Genomic DNA, 15,841 nt, shown 5'->3' with positions numbered 1-15,841 from the left:
AGCTACCAAGGCCTCCACCAGACTGAGTCCAGTACAGCTAGATGGTTCCCGGCTACCACCACTGACTGCTCTGACCAGGATCACAACAGAGGGTTCTGGACAGAATTGGAGAACGATGTAGAACAAAATTCAAACACACACAAAAAAAGACCAGATTTACTGGCCTGAAAGAGACTGGAGAAACCCCAAGAGTATGGCCCCCAGACACCCTTTTAGCTCAGTGATGAAGTCACTCCTAAGGTTCACCGTTCAGCCGGGGATTGGACAGTCCCATAAAACAAAACGGGACTAATGAGGCACAGCATGAGGCACAGCAGTCCAGGGACAAGGACTAAAAGGCAGAAGGGGACAGGAAAGCTGGTAATAGGGAACCCAAGGTTGAGTAAGGACAGTGTTGACATGTAGTGGGGTTGTTAACCATTGTCATAGGGCAACATGTGTACTAACTGTTTAATGAGAAACTATTTTGTTCTGTAAACCTTCATCTAAAGTGAGAATAGCAGCACAACTAGAAGAGCGTAGTCGATGTCACTGAACTGTGCATGTAGAAATTTTTGAAATGGTGTATCTTTGGCTATGTATATGTTCACCAAAAAAAAAAAGGTCAAGAAGGGAGAGGGTTGACATGTCATGGAGTTGTTAACCAATATCATAAAACAATATGTGTACTACTGTTTAATGAGAAACTATTTGTTCTGTAAACCTTCACCTGAAGTACAATAAAAAAAAGAAATAAAACTACATGGGTAGTTTACATATTTGAACAATTGGAGTAAATGGGTAATCATATTTTTGCTTCACTTATTTCAGAAATAATTAGGTTATGCATTTTCTAAGCATTTACAGCTAGAACAAGAGTGAGAATTTGAGGGGATGGGTGATTGAGGAAGATTACAAACTGGGGCCAAGGAGATAGGTGAGAATGAATTGGTAAAAGGAACAGTTAGAAGGGGTGAGTACGGTGGATTAGGTCAAAGGTTTAAGTGCATAGAACAAAGAAGGCATTTAGAACATAGAGGTAAGTGCTGCTGACATCTGAGGAAGGGCGGGCTGGTAAACCAAGTACATGGCAGTCCTCCTGAATGCACTATTGGAGCAATACATTCCCCCTCCAGCCAAGTTAAAAACAAGGTTCCTGTCCAAAAGGCTTATAAACTAGACAATCTTAAAAATCACATGTCTGAGAATTTCCAACTTGGGAGAAAACAATTTTTAAAAGTTCTGAAATATAGTATAAAACCAAACAAACAAAACCGTTGCTGTCGAGCCGATTCCGACTCATAGGGACCCTATGGGACAGAGTAGAACTGCCTCATAGGGTTTCCAGGGAGCGGATGGTGGATTCCAATTACAACCTTTTGGTTGGCAGCTGAGCTCTTAACCACTGAACCACCAGGGCTCCATATATAACATACTGACAAAATATCAGTCTTCAAATTTTGTGAATTTACATTCTTCAGAACTAGCATCCATGTATGGTCCCTGAAGTCCTAGGGGTTTGGTAGCTTTAGGTGTTGGATACATGCTCAGAAGTTAACATTTTTATTTATTTTTTCTTTGTGGGTTCTGGTTGATGATCCCATGGAAATAAAAATGACTTTGCTTGGTTTGGCAGAAATGTAAGAAAGATAAACTGCATGGGGAAAGAGGCAACCTGTTCCAATCCTTGTCCTCAGATCTTTTCATAATATATGCGTCAGCCTGAGAAATTTTCACATGTAATGCCTAAGGCTAATTATGTAGTTTGGCTACAAAGAATTGGTGAGGATTGCTCTGAATCATTTTGATGCTAACACTATCACAAGACAACATTAAATCATTTGGAAATGATAATACCTCAGGTTAGCAACTATTTTTGCAGCTGTTTTTCCTTGTCAAATTTGTTTGAAACTAAACTCAATAGAATTGGTAATGTTGAAAGAAAAAAAGGCAAATGACTACATCAGCTTTGTATTTTTTTCCTCACTGTGTAAGTAATAGCAAAAAAAAAAAAAAAAAAAAAAACAGGCGCTTATCTTCTTCCTCTTATTGGCAGAGGTTCCTTAATTCAGGGACTCACAGTCTTTGAGAAACTTCTGGGTAGTCTCACTACTCCCACCTTTCCCCATTCTCGTCCATACTCACCATTGCAAACATGCTTGTCTTTCTAACAGTCAGTTATTGTCTTTGTCACTTTCCTGCATACAATGTTGTAGTGGCTTCCAGTCACCGATATTTAACTAAACTCCCCAACCTGCCATTTGAGACCCTGATTATCTGGATACTGCCTTTACTTCCAGCCTCATTTCTCACCACCCCTGCATATTCTCTACGTTCCAGCCATACTGAACTACTTCAATTCCACAAATATTTGTTAAGTGCTTATTTTGTGTCAGCCTCTGAGCTAGGTGCTGGGGATTCAAAGATAAGAAAGACATAGTTTTTGCCCTTAAGGAGCTCACACTCCAGAGAAACAGACATAGTAAAATGCAGTACGTAAGTATAGCATGTGATGATATATGCCCATGTACATTCTAGCACTCTTTCCACCTGAACTAAATTTTCCTCTGTTTCCTGTCAGCTTTCTATCTGTCCTTCAAGACTGTGCTCAAATATTAGCTTCTTTAAGAAGATGATGCACAATTAATTACTCGAATGATTTGTTAAGTTTTTGTGTATACTTTATTAGAACTTATTTCACATTTATTGTGATATATACATATATATGCTTATAAATATTTGTGGAATGAATCGCTTTTTAATATCATTCCAATATCATAAAAAACAGAGATATTCTAGTCTTCATAATTCTGGCTAGATAAAAGATGTGATAATGTTCTTCTTCAGTAGAATTTATTTGGAGTAAACTGAAGTTTATTCATAGTATTCAACGTAATAGTTAATATTTATTGAACTTTTCCTAACTACCAGGCATTGGCTTAGGAACTTTATACAAATTGCCTGCTTTAATTATCATGAGAATTATATGAGTTTGGAAATATTATGATTTTTTTATAGATTTTGTATAGAATTAAAAAAATATGTCATCATCATTATAATAGCTAATAGTTATGTAGAACTGCCTATGTGCCAGCCACTGCTCTAATGCTGGTTATATATTAACTCATTTAATCCTCATAACATGGCTTATGACATAGTTTCTATTATTATTTCCATTTTATAGATGAGAAAACTGAGACACAGAGATGTTGAGTGACTTTTCCTAGATCACACAGCCAGTGAGTTGTGAGGCTAGACTATAACCTAAGGGGTCTAGAGTTAAAGTCCACATTCTTACTCATTATGTTACACAGTGTTTCACTTTATAATTAACACTACAGTGCATGGTTCAAAATAATTAACTATTATCTATGGACACTTGAAATAATAAGGATTTATATTATATAAACTATTTTCCTCTAATTACTAGTTGGATCAAGATATACTCCTGGGAATTCCCTCGCATACTTTCCATCTTGCCCATTTCATTCTTACTTGTTAAGCAGGGGGAAATCCCATGGAAGATGCAGATTTGCCTGATTAAATGAGGGGTTGTGTAAAATGTATGCTTTTGTTAAAGTTTTAGATCATATCTTTTTTATACATTCTCTAGGTTCCATTTTTCTCTTCTTGGTTCCACTTTAGGATCAGGATCAGTGTGGAATGTTTATCGGCTATTGGCCCTGCAAAAACAGGCTTACTGCTTTTGGAGCTGGTGTAAGAAATATTATCACTGTGTCTCTGGTCTGAAAATGATTTAAGTTATATTTAGCGTAATAGAAAAATGATTAGTATAGAGTTCAGACTTCCATCCAGTGTACACAAAGTATGATCCCTAAATATCAGTAAGATGTTTATGGTTGTTAAAGACAAACTCACTTGAGAATTCAAACAGTGTGATATCTTTTTCAGCATACTGCCTCTAGTTTGTCAAAACTAAGACAAAGATCTAGCTTAGTGACGAAGGAAAATGACATTTAACCATTATAAATTAGATAAAGATTGAAAGGAGTGCTAAAAAATATGAAATAATAAACTTAACAGTTGATGGTTGGAATATATAGCCTTTAAATTAAAGACACTCAAACATCTATTTTATAGAGGTTGGAAATATGATTTTTTTTTTAAATCATGTATCAAATATCTTGAGATCTGTTTCTAAGATGCTCTCTTTTTCATTTTCTCCTAAATTAATAATGAATTACTTTAAAATAGTAAATTACTTTTAAAGTCCAATATACTGGAAGAAGCCTGGTGGCACAATGATTAAGCAAATGACTGCTAACAGAAAGGTCAGTAGTTCGAACCCACCAGCTGTTTCTCAGGAGAAAAGACCTCCTTCCGTAAAGATTATAGCCTAGGAAACCCTATGGGAGCAGTTCTACTCCGTCCTATAGAGTCAGTATGAGTTAGAATCGACTCAATGGCACACAACAACAACATATACTGGATTTAAATTATGTAAGTGATGAGTGATGTTATTACCTTATTGGTATTTAATGCTCCAGGATTGTAGAAAATGAGACGGCATAGTAAGTATTTGTGGTAAAATCTATTGAAGAGTTGTCTTCCTATACACTCAGAATTAAATTTAAATAAGACTGTCCATATCATAATTAAAATGAAGTAAAGAATTAGGATCTATAGACAAGTTTCAAAGAGAAGAAACTTGGAAATGGAAACAGGAAACTCAGGTTCTATGATCAGCTTTACCACCATCTACTTTTGGGATTTAGGGCATGTGGCTTCACCTCCCTGAGATTAAATATCTTCATTTATAAAATCGTGAATTTGTGTTGATTTTCAAGGTCCCTTCCAGTTTTAAAATTCTGATTCCATTGCTGGTTCAGAATCATATCTCTTTCAGAATCCATTTGCTTGGATTTATCTTCTTTGCTTACATCTTCTTCCTGAACATATGAAATAGGAACACTGTAATCCTCCAAGCACAGGTATCAATCTAAATTCTATCAAAAGTGAGAGGAGAAGAAAAACTCTGAGATTTATCACACACTTAGTCTGATGTTTACTTTTCATATATTGATTAATTTTGTCAGTTTGCAAATATTACTGTAGGTAGATACTGTAAATTGTAACTAAATTATAATAGGGTGGTAAAGTATTTTGCATTAAATGTTTTTGTATCTGCATGTTATATATTTGTTTCAAGAACATGTACTTTTTCATATGTAAAATAAATTGTCAGTGACATGCAAATGTAATGAATTGCATCTATTTCTAAATGAATATATGCTAAGAACTGTATATTATTCACTTATCTCTAAATTGGAACTTACATGCTGTATACATGTATTTAGAAAGTGAGACAATGTGTGTATTGGAGCAAGTAAATATTTACCTTATTAAATTGTTTTTTTCTTTCTTCCTTTTACTTTCCCATAGACTTGCTGCTTTCAAATAGCTGTATTCCCTTTTTGGGTTCAGCAGAAGGACTGGATTTCCAAACTCTGCTCTTAGATGAGGAGAGGGGCAGGCTGCTCCTGGGAGCCAAGGACCACATCTTCCTGCTCAGTCTGGTTGACTTAAACAAAAATTTTAAGAAGGTCAGTTTATTTATATATAGTTGACTAGATTCATTTATTTATATCTGTTCTCCTTTCCTTTTGTCTTGTTAAGTGGCTCAGTGTCAAATGGAGTAGGTTATTTACATGTCAGAAAATAACATATGCATTTTGAATTTTTATCAATTTAAGTCCATGTGCATGTTCTTTGTGAACAGTGAATGAGTATAATGCTAAATCCTTTGAAAATATGATAAAAGCCATCAAAAGTAAGAAATTTACACTACGGTATACATAGAAATGCAAATTTGGGGGTTGAAAATTTTTTAAGAATGAAATTTCTTATTAATACCAGTTATAAAATTAATGTTTTTAAAATTGTAATTAACAAATAAACACATTTTCAACTGATGTTGTGGCTATGGTAGCATTTTACAAGCACGCTGTTTTCTCCACACTCTCATTTTACATTTGGAAAGGTTTCTTGTATGGCCTCACCACACTCAAATAGTGAAGATTAATAATGATCCGACTATGGGCTCATTAAGAAAAACCTTACTACTAAAACAGAAATAGTAGTCCCTGGGTGGTGCAAATGATTAATGTGCTTGGCTGCTAACCAATATGTTGGCAGTTGGAGTCCACCCAGATGCACCTTAGAAGAAAGGCCTAGGGATTTACTTCTGAAGAAATACCAGCCAATGAAAACCTTACGGAGCACAGTTCTATCTTGACACACATGGGGTGGCCATGAGTGAGAATCAACTGGATGGCAACTGGAACTGGAAAAAAGAAATGCATACTAGTTATTCTAAACACAAAAGGCAATTGCTGTTGTAGCCTATATTTCAGACAGCACTGCCGTATTCAAAGTGTCACACTTTAGGCCTTATCAATTATTATTAGCAGGTACTTTAGCAAATACCAATGACTGTATAAGCAGAGATGGACACTGTGTTTTTTCCTTCAAGAATTTATTTTAAAAGTGTTCATACTCCCAGGAGAGCCTGTCAATGGCATCAAGGAATATCTTAATAGTTAGTGAACACCATAGCAGGGGATGAAAGTTTTTATGAAAGGGGCCAAAGAAAAATCTCAGTCTACTTTGCGGTTTTTCTTTAAGAGATACTACATTGCTATAAAAGTGTTTTTCCAAATATGTCTCATTTTTGTATAATAGCAAAAAGCGATTCATACTTTAAAGGGAATTTGTTCTTGTGCTGTTCTGTGCCTTCAGGGTTTGGAAGCAAAAGACCATTTATCTGAATTGAGTGTATTAGATCATTGCTTAAAATAAATTCTGATAACATATCTTCATCCTGTGACTATTTTAAGCAAATCTACTCTCTTTGGCCATGTTCCATGCTTGAAATGTGCTAATATTTAATAAAATAAATGTTTATGAAATATTGATTTCCCTTCTGGTGTTACTGAAATAGATGGTCATTTGAACACAGAAAATTAGAGTCTGTCTACTAGATATTTTCTGTGTAACTGATATTTCTTTAAATCTTTATGAAATGTATAATTCATAAGGGGGTTATGTATGTATGCAAAGGTAAGAGTTTATGTTTATGTAGTCACTCACCTTTCAAATTTATATAAACCATTCCAGTAATAAAAGGTACTCCACAGTAGCAAGTAAGTGTCAAGATGTAGTACTTGAGCCGTGTTTAGACCTACGTGGTTTGCATTGGCTCAGTGCCCTTCGGCAATGTTCCAAGCTCCTCTGTGGAGAAAACTACACTGGTTGGGACTCTGAGGGTCTGAAGGATGTCCTTTGTACCCTTTGGAGTTAAAGCAGTCTATAACACATAATTGAGTTATGGGTAGCCGATCAGGAATTCTGTCCCCTGGGGGAGAGAGTGGTATCTATAGAAAGTATTCAGTTGACGTAGCAATATTTAGTATATATGTTGTACTTGGAGTTTTTTTTTGTTTTTTTTTTTGTATAAACAAGGCTGTGCCAATTGCAAAATAGCCATTATCACTTCACATTTGCCACAGGCATTTAGTGAAATAGCCACTAAAGTAAAATAATTTACGAAACTAATTTGGTCATAAATATTTAATAAAACCTTTCTTATTAGCTTACTCTTCTTCAGACTAATTTTGAGCCTAATACAGTGAATGATTCAAGTATATATTCAATAAATATTTGACAGATAAATGACTGCACAGGAATGAAAGTAAAAACTAGACCTTTCAGAACATGTCCGTTATCTAGAAAGGAAAAATGAGATTTGTTAAAATCCTTTCTTAAAAACACAATTTAGATAAGAGAGAAAAGATTCTGGTCCTTTTTTGAAGGGAAGGACTCTTTGTATACAGACAAGATCGACTTAAAGGCAAATGTAAGTACATGTAACTGGATGTGACATCTCACAATTTAACTAGGCTTTTCCACAGTTGGACCAGAAGGCCTTACTTCAGTTAAGGAACATTCTGTGGACTCCCGTCTAGGACAGATATGCACATTGATTCAATATATTCTTCCCCTAAACTATTCCAATATGGAGCAATCAGAACCAGACAGAAGTGATCACATTTGAAAGGAAGGACAGAGATCTAGACTGTAGTTACCACTATCATCATTTGTGTTGTGGGTTGAGTTCCCCCGGAAACTGACCCTGAGATGGAAATCAGCTTGTAGGATATTTTAAGGAAGTACTCTTGGGGTCAGTACCTGTGGGAGGGAAGCTAAGGAAGCAGTATTAGGTAAAGAGAGAATTGAACTGAGACGCAACAAAAGCTTAGCTGGCAGGACAGGCTGATAAAGTAGAAAACATTTCAATATTTTCCTCTAGTACATGTGATAATACCATTATTCCACTGAGTTTATCTCATAAAAGATAATCTCCATTTTCTCCCTCATCTAATACATGTGCCAGGACCATCATAATTACCTTAAAAAAAAAAGTCTGATCACGTGTTACGATTCTTCCCTGTTTCGATACCATCTGAGAATCTTGATTTCCTAGGAGCTTGAATAAACGCCGTATCTCTTAGCATTGACTTCTGAGGTCCTTCCCAACGTATTTCCATCCTATGCTTCCAGTCTTACGGTTAGCCACTCTTCATTGTTCCCTCACCCATACTCTGCTCTCTGCTTCCTTTTCCCTCCCCTTACTTTACTGTCCTCTCTCTCCTCTCTTTGTTTCCTTGCTTGTCTCATTCCTCTTCATCCTTCCTCCAAGTCTTCTCCTCACCCTCAGGGGAATTAAGTATTTTTTGTGTTCTTAAAGTATTTTATGTATTTATCCCGGTGTCAGATACCTATCTGATAACATTATCATTATTCATTTGTGTAAATACACCCCAATCATCTAAATTATATACTCCTTGAATGAGGAACTATTTTTCATGCCCTTCTATTTCTTCTTAACGTATAGCACAATGTCTTATAGATAAAAGACACTAAGTAATATATTTGTTTAATTTTTAAAAAATATGTGACGATAGCTTTCAAAAATATGATTTTGTTTTTTTTCATATTTTCAGTTTGGAACCAATATATTACTCTATCAATTACCATGTTTTCAGTTTAGAATAAAAGACATCTAACCTGGACTGATAAAAAGCAAGGACATTTATTATGTCATATAATATGGATAATGTCCAGAGTTTGGGTGGCTATGGAAATGGTGATATCAGCTGCTTAATGGTGTTATTGAGGACCCTATTCTTTCTGTCTCTTCTGTCAGTCATTCCTGGTGTTGGCATTATCCTTAGGTTGGTAGCAAGATGGTCACAACAGTTTCATGGGTCAAATTCAGACAAGGAAATATTCAGGAGGAAAAAAAATCACTGATTATGTCTTTTTCTAAGGGGCAAGGAAAGCTTTCACAGAAGCTTCCCTTACACCTCATTGGCAAGAAATATGTCAATTAGAATTCCTAAACTCACAAGGTAGATGGGGTTACTGCGATTTGCTTACATCAATAAATTATCTAAGATGAAAGAGATGTTCAGAAATCAAGCACACTGACTGCTACAGATACAGAGAGGGAATAGAAAATAGGCTTTCTGTAAAAATATTTTTCTTCGGGAACTGATTTTTTTCTCATTAATACAGGTAACCTAAGGCAAATGTCAAAATTTTGTCAGCCAGTCAAAAAAAAAGAAAAGCTTTTATTGCCTGTTTGGAGAGAATTATAAAGATTAGCTGGTCTTACCAGGAAAGATTTATTTTTCTTTGAGGGGATAGCCTTGGAAGGCATTTATTGCCAGTAAAAAAAATCCTTGAAATAATTACTTTTTTTCACCCTGCGTGGTAAAAATTGAAAAATCTGCTAACCTTTACAAATACTTCTCTTGCTTATATAAGCATTCAGTTGCCTCTGTAAAAGTTCTCTCTGATTCTTTATTTAATCTAAGCTTTATGAAATCGATTCTGTTTCAGGTCTCTTCAATATTGCTGATACCCTATAAGTTTCTGTTTTCCAATATTGTAATTGTTGTTCGGGATGGGTGGCACAGTTGAGAGAGGGAAAGATTACAACATTGCTCAAGAAATTAAAGAACACATCATTATTCTGTACTTCTAATATTTAGTATTATTCACTGAATACTTAATGTACAGAGACCATATTTTCAAAGAATCAAGTAACTGAATGTGACTTAAGCATTGTTGAATGTATTTCAAAGCAGAATTATATCTAAAATACTGCTGCTTTTATTGGTTCAGTTTTGTCAGTGTTGGGGCTTGGAAACCAATTTGCATTAGAGAAGTAAAATTTAGAATACTTTTTCAGTGACTACACTTGGATGCTTTTTATTTTTTATTTTTTTGTCCTATTACTTTAGTAGCTCTGAAGATAAGTAGCCCGAAGCACCCTACTCCTCCAGCAAGGCTCCTGCCCAAAGGCAATCAGCTTTCTTGCTCTGTGGGCCGGAAAGCCCTGTTGGTCTCTCCAGTCACTGTTTCTCTGCCACTGCTTTTCACCTTCTTGCCAGCATTGTTATGACAGCTCTCTTTCTGTCTCCTGGGTCTAGGAGTGTCTCAGTGCAGGAATCCCAGGTCTAAAGATGTGCACCGCTCCTGGTTCTTCTTCCTTTATGATGATAAGATTTTCTCCTTCCCACGTCTGGGATGCCTCATTTTAAGCCTAGAGGGATGGCAAAACTAACCAATCCCTTCTTTAGGGTTCCATAGACCTTACTGGGTGGGAGTTAGAAGACCATGGCGAGAAAGGCCGCATAAAAGTGATCCATTGCACTGCAGTGACGCATTGGAAACCTATTCAGTGTAGATATCATAATAATGATAATAATGTACAATATGAGTTAAGGATTATGGATTCTAAGCAAATGATCCTAAAATACATAGCATTTGCCACTTTGATACAAGTAAACATTCTCTACCTCAGTCAGCCTGAAGTAGTCCTAACAATAATTCATATCAAGTCCAGAGCCCTCTCTATACAGACTTTCAGGAGTAATGTATACAAGCCAAAGCCTCTCTCTCCTTTCTCTCTCTTTTTTAATGGAGCCTTAGTTGACGGTAAAAAAAAAAATTCAATAATCTCTGTTTGGTTATGTTACTTGGTTGGGCTTCAGAGTTAAAGAATTGTTGGGATCATTCCATCTGAAAATGTTACTCCTTTTGGAATTAGTTCAAACCATGCATGGTGGAATGAGTCTCTAAACCAGGATGCAAGCAACAGGTCACAAAGGGAATGGTGTATTAAACTGAGTACTGCTTTTGTATCATATTGTTCAAGCATTTGTACCTTTTTTTTTAAAGTGAACTGCAGGGGTAGATGATAGACTAATTAATAAGCTTACTCTTAGACCACAATTATCATTTATTTTAACTACTAATCTAACAGTAGCTGTTTTACCAACTCATGTAATGTAATCATAAAGCAACTTTATTTTGCATCTCACATCTCTTTAGATATGCTGTATGGGGCTAGTTCCTCTCTTGGGCCTGTTTGATAACTCTATCAGGCCCCATGGCTTTCGAGGTCACTCTTAGGTAATACAGATAACTATAATACAGCAATAATTAAAAGCTTCAATCTAATGTTATGAAACTTCCAACTTCATTTAAAATTTAGGTCTCACTTCCTGACTACCCCCAAACATTCTTGGCCCTTCTGTGTGAGGAAGATGTTCAAAGGCTTCTTCTCTTGTCCCCACCTAGCGCTCTTCCTCCTCCTTACTAACTTTGTTGAACACAGTGCATGATCCCCCTAGAGTCAATCAGGAGAGGGAACAGAAGAGAGAAGAGGGTTCAGGAAAGTGTCCAGAGAAGAGACTGGCCTTGTCAGACGGACCTCGCTTATCAACTTTCTGGCCTTGTCATATGTTTCTTTCATAGACACCTTTGTGAATTTTTGTAATTTCCCCCTCTTTCTGGAGTTCTCTCACTTGCAGTTCACTGGATCAGGGTGACTGCATTTCTCCTCTGACTGGTATATCCTCATTCTTTATCCTTAGACAGATGGCAGTAGCTCCAGGTTTTTACTTCTGAGTCTTTTTACTCAGCCCGCTTGAACAGAACCTAAGGAGACCTCATGCCACCCCATTTTTGAGGATGGCTCCTGTCTAGCCCATGGGAAGCCATCATGTGTTCCTTCCTCAATGGATACTGGAAGTGCAGGCTGATTCCAATTTAGCCACCAACGTGTGCTCTGTTTTTTATTAAAGCTTCTCAGTCATTTTCTTACCCCACAGATAACCAGTCTATAATGTCCCACAAACTCTATGTTCAGTAGCAACTTCTTAAGGTTCCATCAAGGCCTCTTTCCTGACACCTACTCTTCCCTTCTGGAGTTGTTAGACTCATGATACAGCCGTCTCAGGAGAAACATCCTGCTCAAGGGAAAGGAGAAAACTTTCTCATCTCCAGTTTCCAACTATTTTATTGCTAGGACATGGGTGAAATGGTCTAAAATAGATTCTTGCCCTACTTTGAAAAATTTTGCATCTTGAGCTAACACCCCATTTTAAATTTTGCTACAGTTAAAACTTCCATTTTAACATCTTGTTATATTATCAACGCTATAAAATGAGATCCCAAAAGAATGTTGCTTTACCTCGAACTATAAAGGGCAAACTCTTTGTGTATTATTCCTGACGTATGTACACTAAAATCAGGAATTAAGAAATGGAGAATGTTAATATTTTTATTAAAATTATTTATCTTTAAATATTATTAATATGAATCAAAACATTTTCTGTTTTACATCTTGTTTCCAGGTTTTTCAATACTATTTGTGATGGTTCCAGCAAAACTAGGTTATACCCTACAATGTAGGTAAAAGAATATGTAGGGCATGCATTGACACATATTTTAACAATCTGCAAAATTAGTGTTCAAATAGTTTATTTTCGTTTTGAGATAATGCTTAATTATCTTTATTCTTTTTTAATCAGTTGATTTAAAAATCATTTTTTCTTGAAATTGATAGGTATGAAAATTAAATGTGGTGTCAAAGAATTGAAATATTAGCTAAACAAAAGTGAAGATCCTCTGACTGGACTTCATCAAAACCTAGTAGCTCAACTTCTACTTAGAGTGTTGAAGATCAAAACCCAAAAAAACCAATCCCACTGTCATCAAGTCAATTCTGACCCATACCGACCCATAGGGTTTCCAAGGCTCTAAATCTGTATGGAAGCAGTCTGCTGCATCTTTCTCCAGCAGAGCCACTGGTGGTTTCAAACCTGTGCTGAAGACACTGTGTTGCTGACAAAAGCTGTATAATACTGACACACTTTATTTCTAACACAATTCAAATTTGTTTTAATGTAAAAATACATTTTACCTTTTAGAAAAAAAGTTAAAGTAAAAAAATACTAAACATGCTTCTGGAAAAAATAGGAAGCTTTCTTATGAATTTTACAACGAGAAAATGGTGTATCAAAGCAATACATAAATGTGATAGCCTACCTAAGATCACTCCATATTTTTATGGAATAGCCTGGGAAGTTTTATTTCACCTTCCTAAAATAAAATTTAGGTTCTCACATTTATTTAAGAAGTTTACTGTTTTCATTATTTAATCCAAAAAATAAAAATCAGCATTATTTCAGAGGAAACGCTGGATATTTGGACACTCTTAAGAGGTTTTTTTTTTTGGCAGAACATTATTAAGTCATTTGAAGTTTATAAATGTGACAGTTTTTTTTTATTCCACTTAACAATGGTAATGTAATTTTTATATCATTTTTATCCTTATTTAATATGAAAATTAGGTACAAAATTATTTTTAAAAATACTCAAATTACTTGAAATTCACCAAACTATGCCTCTATTTTTAAGCACTTATTTTATGAAAATAACAAAGTTAAACAATTTTGTAATTTAAAATGTAATGATTTTCTGTGGAATATTTAAACACCCTCTTAGCCTAACATGAAAAGGGCTTTGTTATTTCCCTTTCCTTGAGGAAGTCTAAAACAAGAGGGTTTTCATAGATGAGGATCCTGCACTTGCTTGCTTTATATTGAGTATAAGCAGACATGCTTTTATAAATCAGAATGACCTTCTGACTCCAGTTCTATTAATTCACTCTGTGGCTGAATAAGACATTCCCATCTAATTCTTTACTCTTTAGGTCTATTATTTAAGGAAAAAAGACTTCCAGAATAAATAACCTTCTCATTTTAAATCAAGTTATTCTTAAAACAAAATTGCCACCCTTTTTATTTTTAATTAATGCTTGAAATTAAGAAAATATAAACACTTGCAAACCATGTGGACTTCCCAATAAATTAACTTTCTGTGTAAGGCACCCTGCTTAGTTTCATGGTGATTAATCTGTTCCTATTGCCGGCCGAGTACATGCTGTCTAGTAGCCACAGAGGTAAAACAATTGACTTGTTCATGGATGTGCTGGCTCTCCAGCCCGGGTGCTGATGTGCAGTTTCCATCTGGTCACTGTAATGGACTGTCAGGATGTTGTCAGACTGCTCAAATTCCTGCCACAACTCTGACAAGAACTCCTTTTCTGCCTGCAATTTTAAGAGAAATTCTTCAGGTCACTTTTTGATAATTATCGTGTGCTAACTGTGTATATGGAAACCCTGGTGGTGTAGTGGTTAAGTGCTACGTCTGCTAACCAAAGGGTCGGCAGTTTGAATCCACCAGGTGCTCCTTAGAAACTCTATGGGGCAGTTCTGCTCTGTCCTATAGGGCTGCTGTGAGTCGGAATCCACTTGACGGCCACATTTTTTTTTTTTAACTGCTTATATAAAACTGTGCCAGGTGCTAAAGGGTGTAGGAAGAAGAAGCAGACAATGTCCCTTGACTCAAAGATTCTCTAATCTAGTCAATGGTCTCTAAACTAATGATTCATTGACTCCTTTAAGAATATAATGGAGGATAAGAGCTCCGAACCTGTTGCCTTTGAGTTGCTTCAGACTCATGGTGATCCCACATGTTTCAGAGTAGAACTCTGTTCCATGGGGTTATCAGTGGCTGTAATTTTAGGGACATAGATTGCCAGGCCTTTCTTCTATGTTGCCATGGGGTGGATTTGAATCACCAACCTTTTGGTTAATAGTCGAGTGCAAATGGTTCCACCCAGGAGCCTTATAAGAGCTCTCTATTCCTTTTGAAAATTTGAAATCCATCCACAAGCGTCATTGGACCCCAGGTTTAAAATTTCTGAATCTTCTGTGGATTTCTTAACATTTCTTTCAATTTTTATGATACATTAGAATTTCTCTTTTTCATTCTATACGGATTTATTGAGCTCCTACTATGTTCCTGTTACTCTTCTAGGTGCTGGGAATATATATATATAAGAGAACAAGACAGGCTAGGCCCCATGGTGCATCTAATTTATCAGGGGATTCATGGAGAAGAAAGGAACCAAATAAGAAAATACCACGTAGTATTAAGTGTTCTAAAGAAAATAAAACAAGGTGATGTTCCTGGGGAACTACTTTGGAGTGCTATCAGTGGTCTTTCTGGGGAGGAGATGTTAAAATTGACACCTTTCTGAGAAGGGACTATGCTAAGGAGGCCAGGTGTATTCCACCTAGGCCAAACTCATCCTGAGGATAATACTGAGTAGCATTAGCTGGCATATGATAAGAATTCAATAAATGTTAACCTTAAGTTTTGTTTAAAAGGGTATAAATTTGGTAGAGATTGTGATGTGTGTTTTAAGATGTGGCAACTGAGACTCATGGTTACCTAAGGTCACCAGCTAGTGAGTAGTGCATTAGGAACTCAAATGCAAATCTTCTCATTCCACTACATTTCATTGAGCTTTGCATTTAGGAGAAAGTCCCAAAGCAAATTTACTTACAAAGGAAGTTGGATGTGATGAGCACAGTCTATTAGAGGATAGAAATAATTGATATAAAAAAAACTAAAATGC

At 35.9% G+C, this 15,841-nt stretch overlaps 1 protein-coding gene across 1 annotated transcript in view; it reads left to right on the top strand.

Annotated features, from left to right (window-relative positions):
* Nucleotides 1–15,841, top strand: part of SEMA3D (semaphorin 3D) — a 162,066-nt gene that overhangs the window by 28,306 nt on the left and 117,919 nt on the right. Inside the window, exon 2 of the mRNA XM_004381477.2 lies at nt 5,383–5,543. Coding sequence (XP_004381534.1) covers nt 5,383–5,543 — 161 coding nt within the window. The remainder of the gene's footprint in view (nt 1–5,382; nt 5,544–15,841) is intronic.

This window comes from Trichechus manatus, unplaced genomic scaffold (assembly GCF_000243295.1).
Source record: "Trichechus manatus latirostris isolate Lorelei unplaced genomic scaffold, TriManLat1.0 scaffold00085, whole genome shotgun sequence".
Classification (NCBI taxonomy): Eukaryota; Metazoa; Chordata; class Mammalia; order Sirenia; family Trichechidae; genus Trichechus; species Trichechus manatus.
This window is presented reverse-complemented; position numbering and strand designations above follow the sequence as displayed.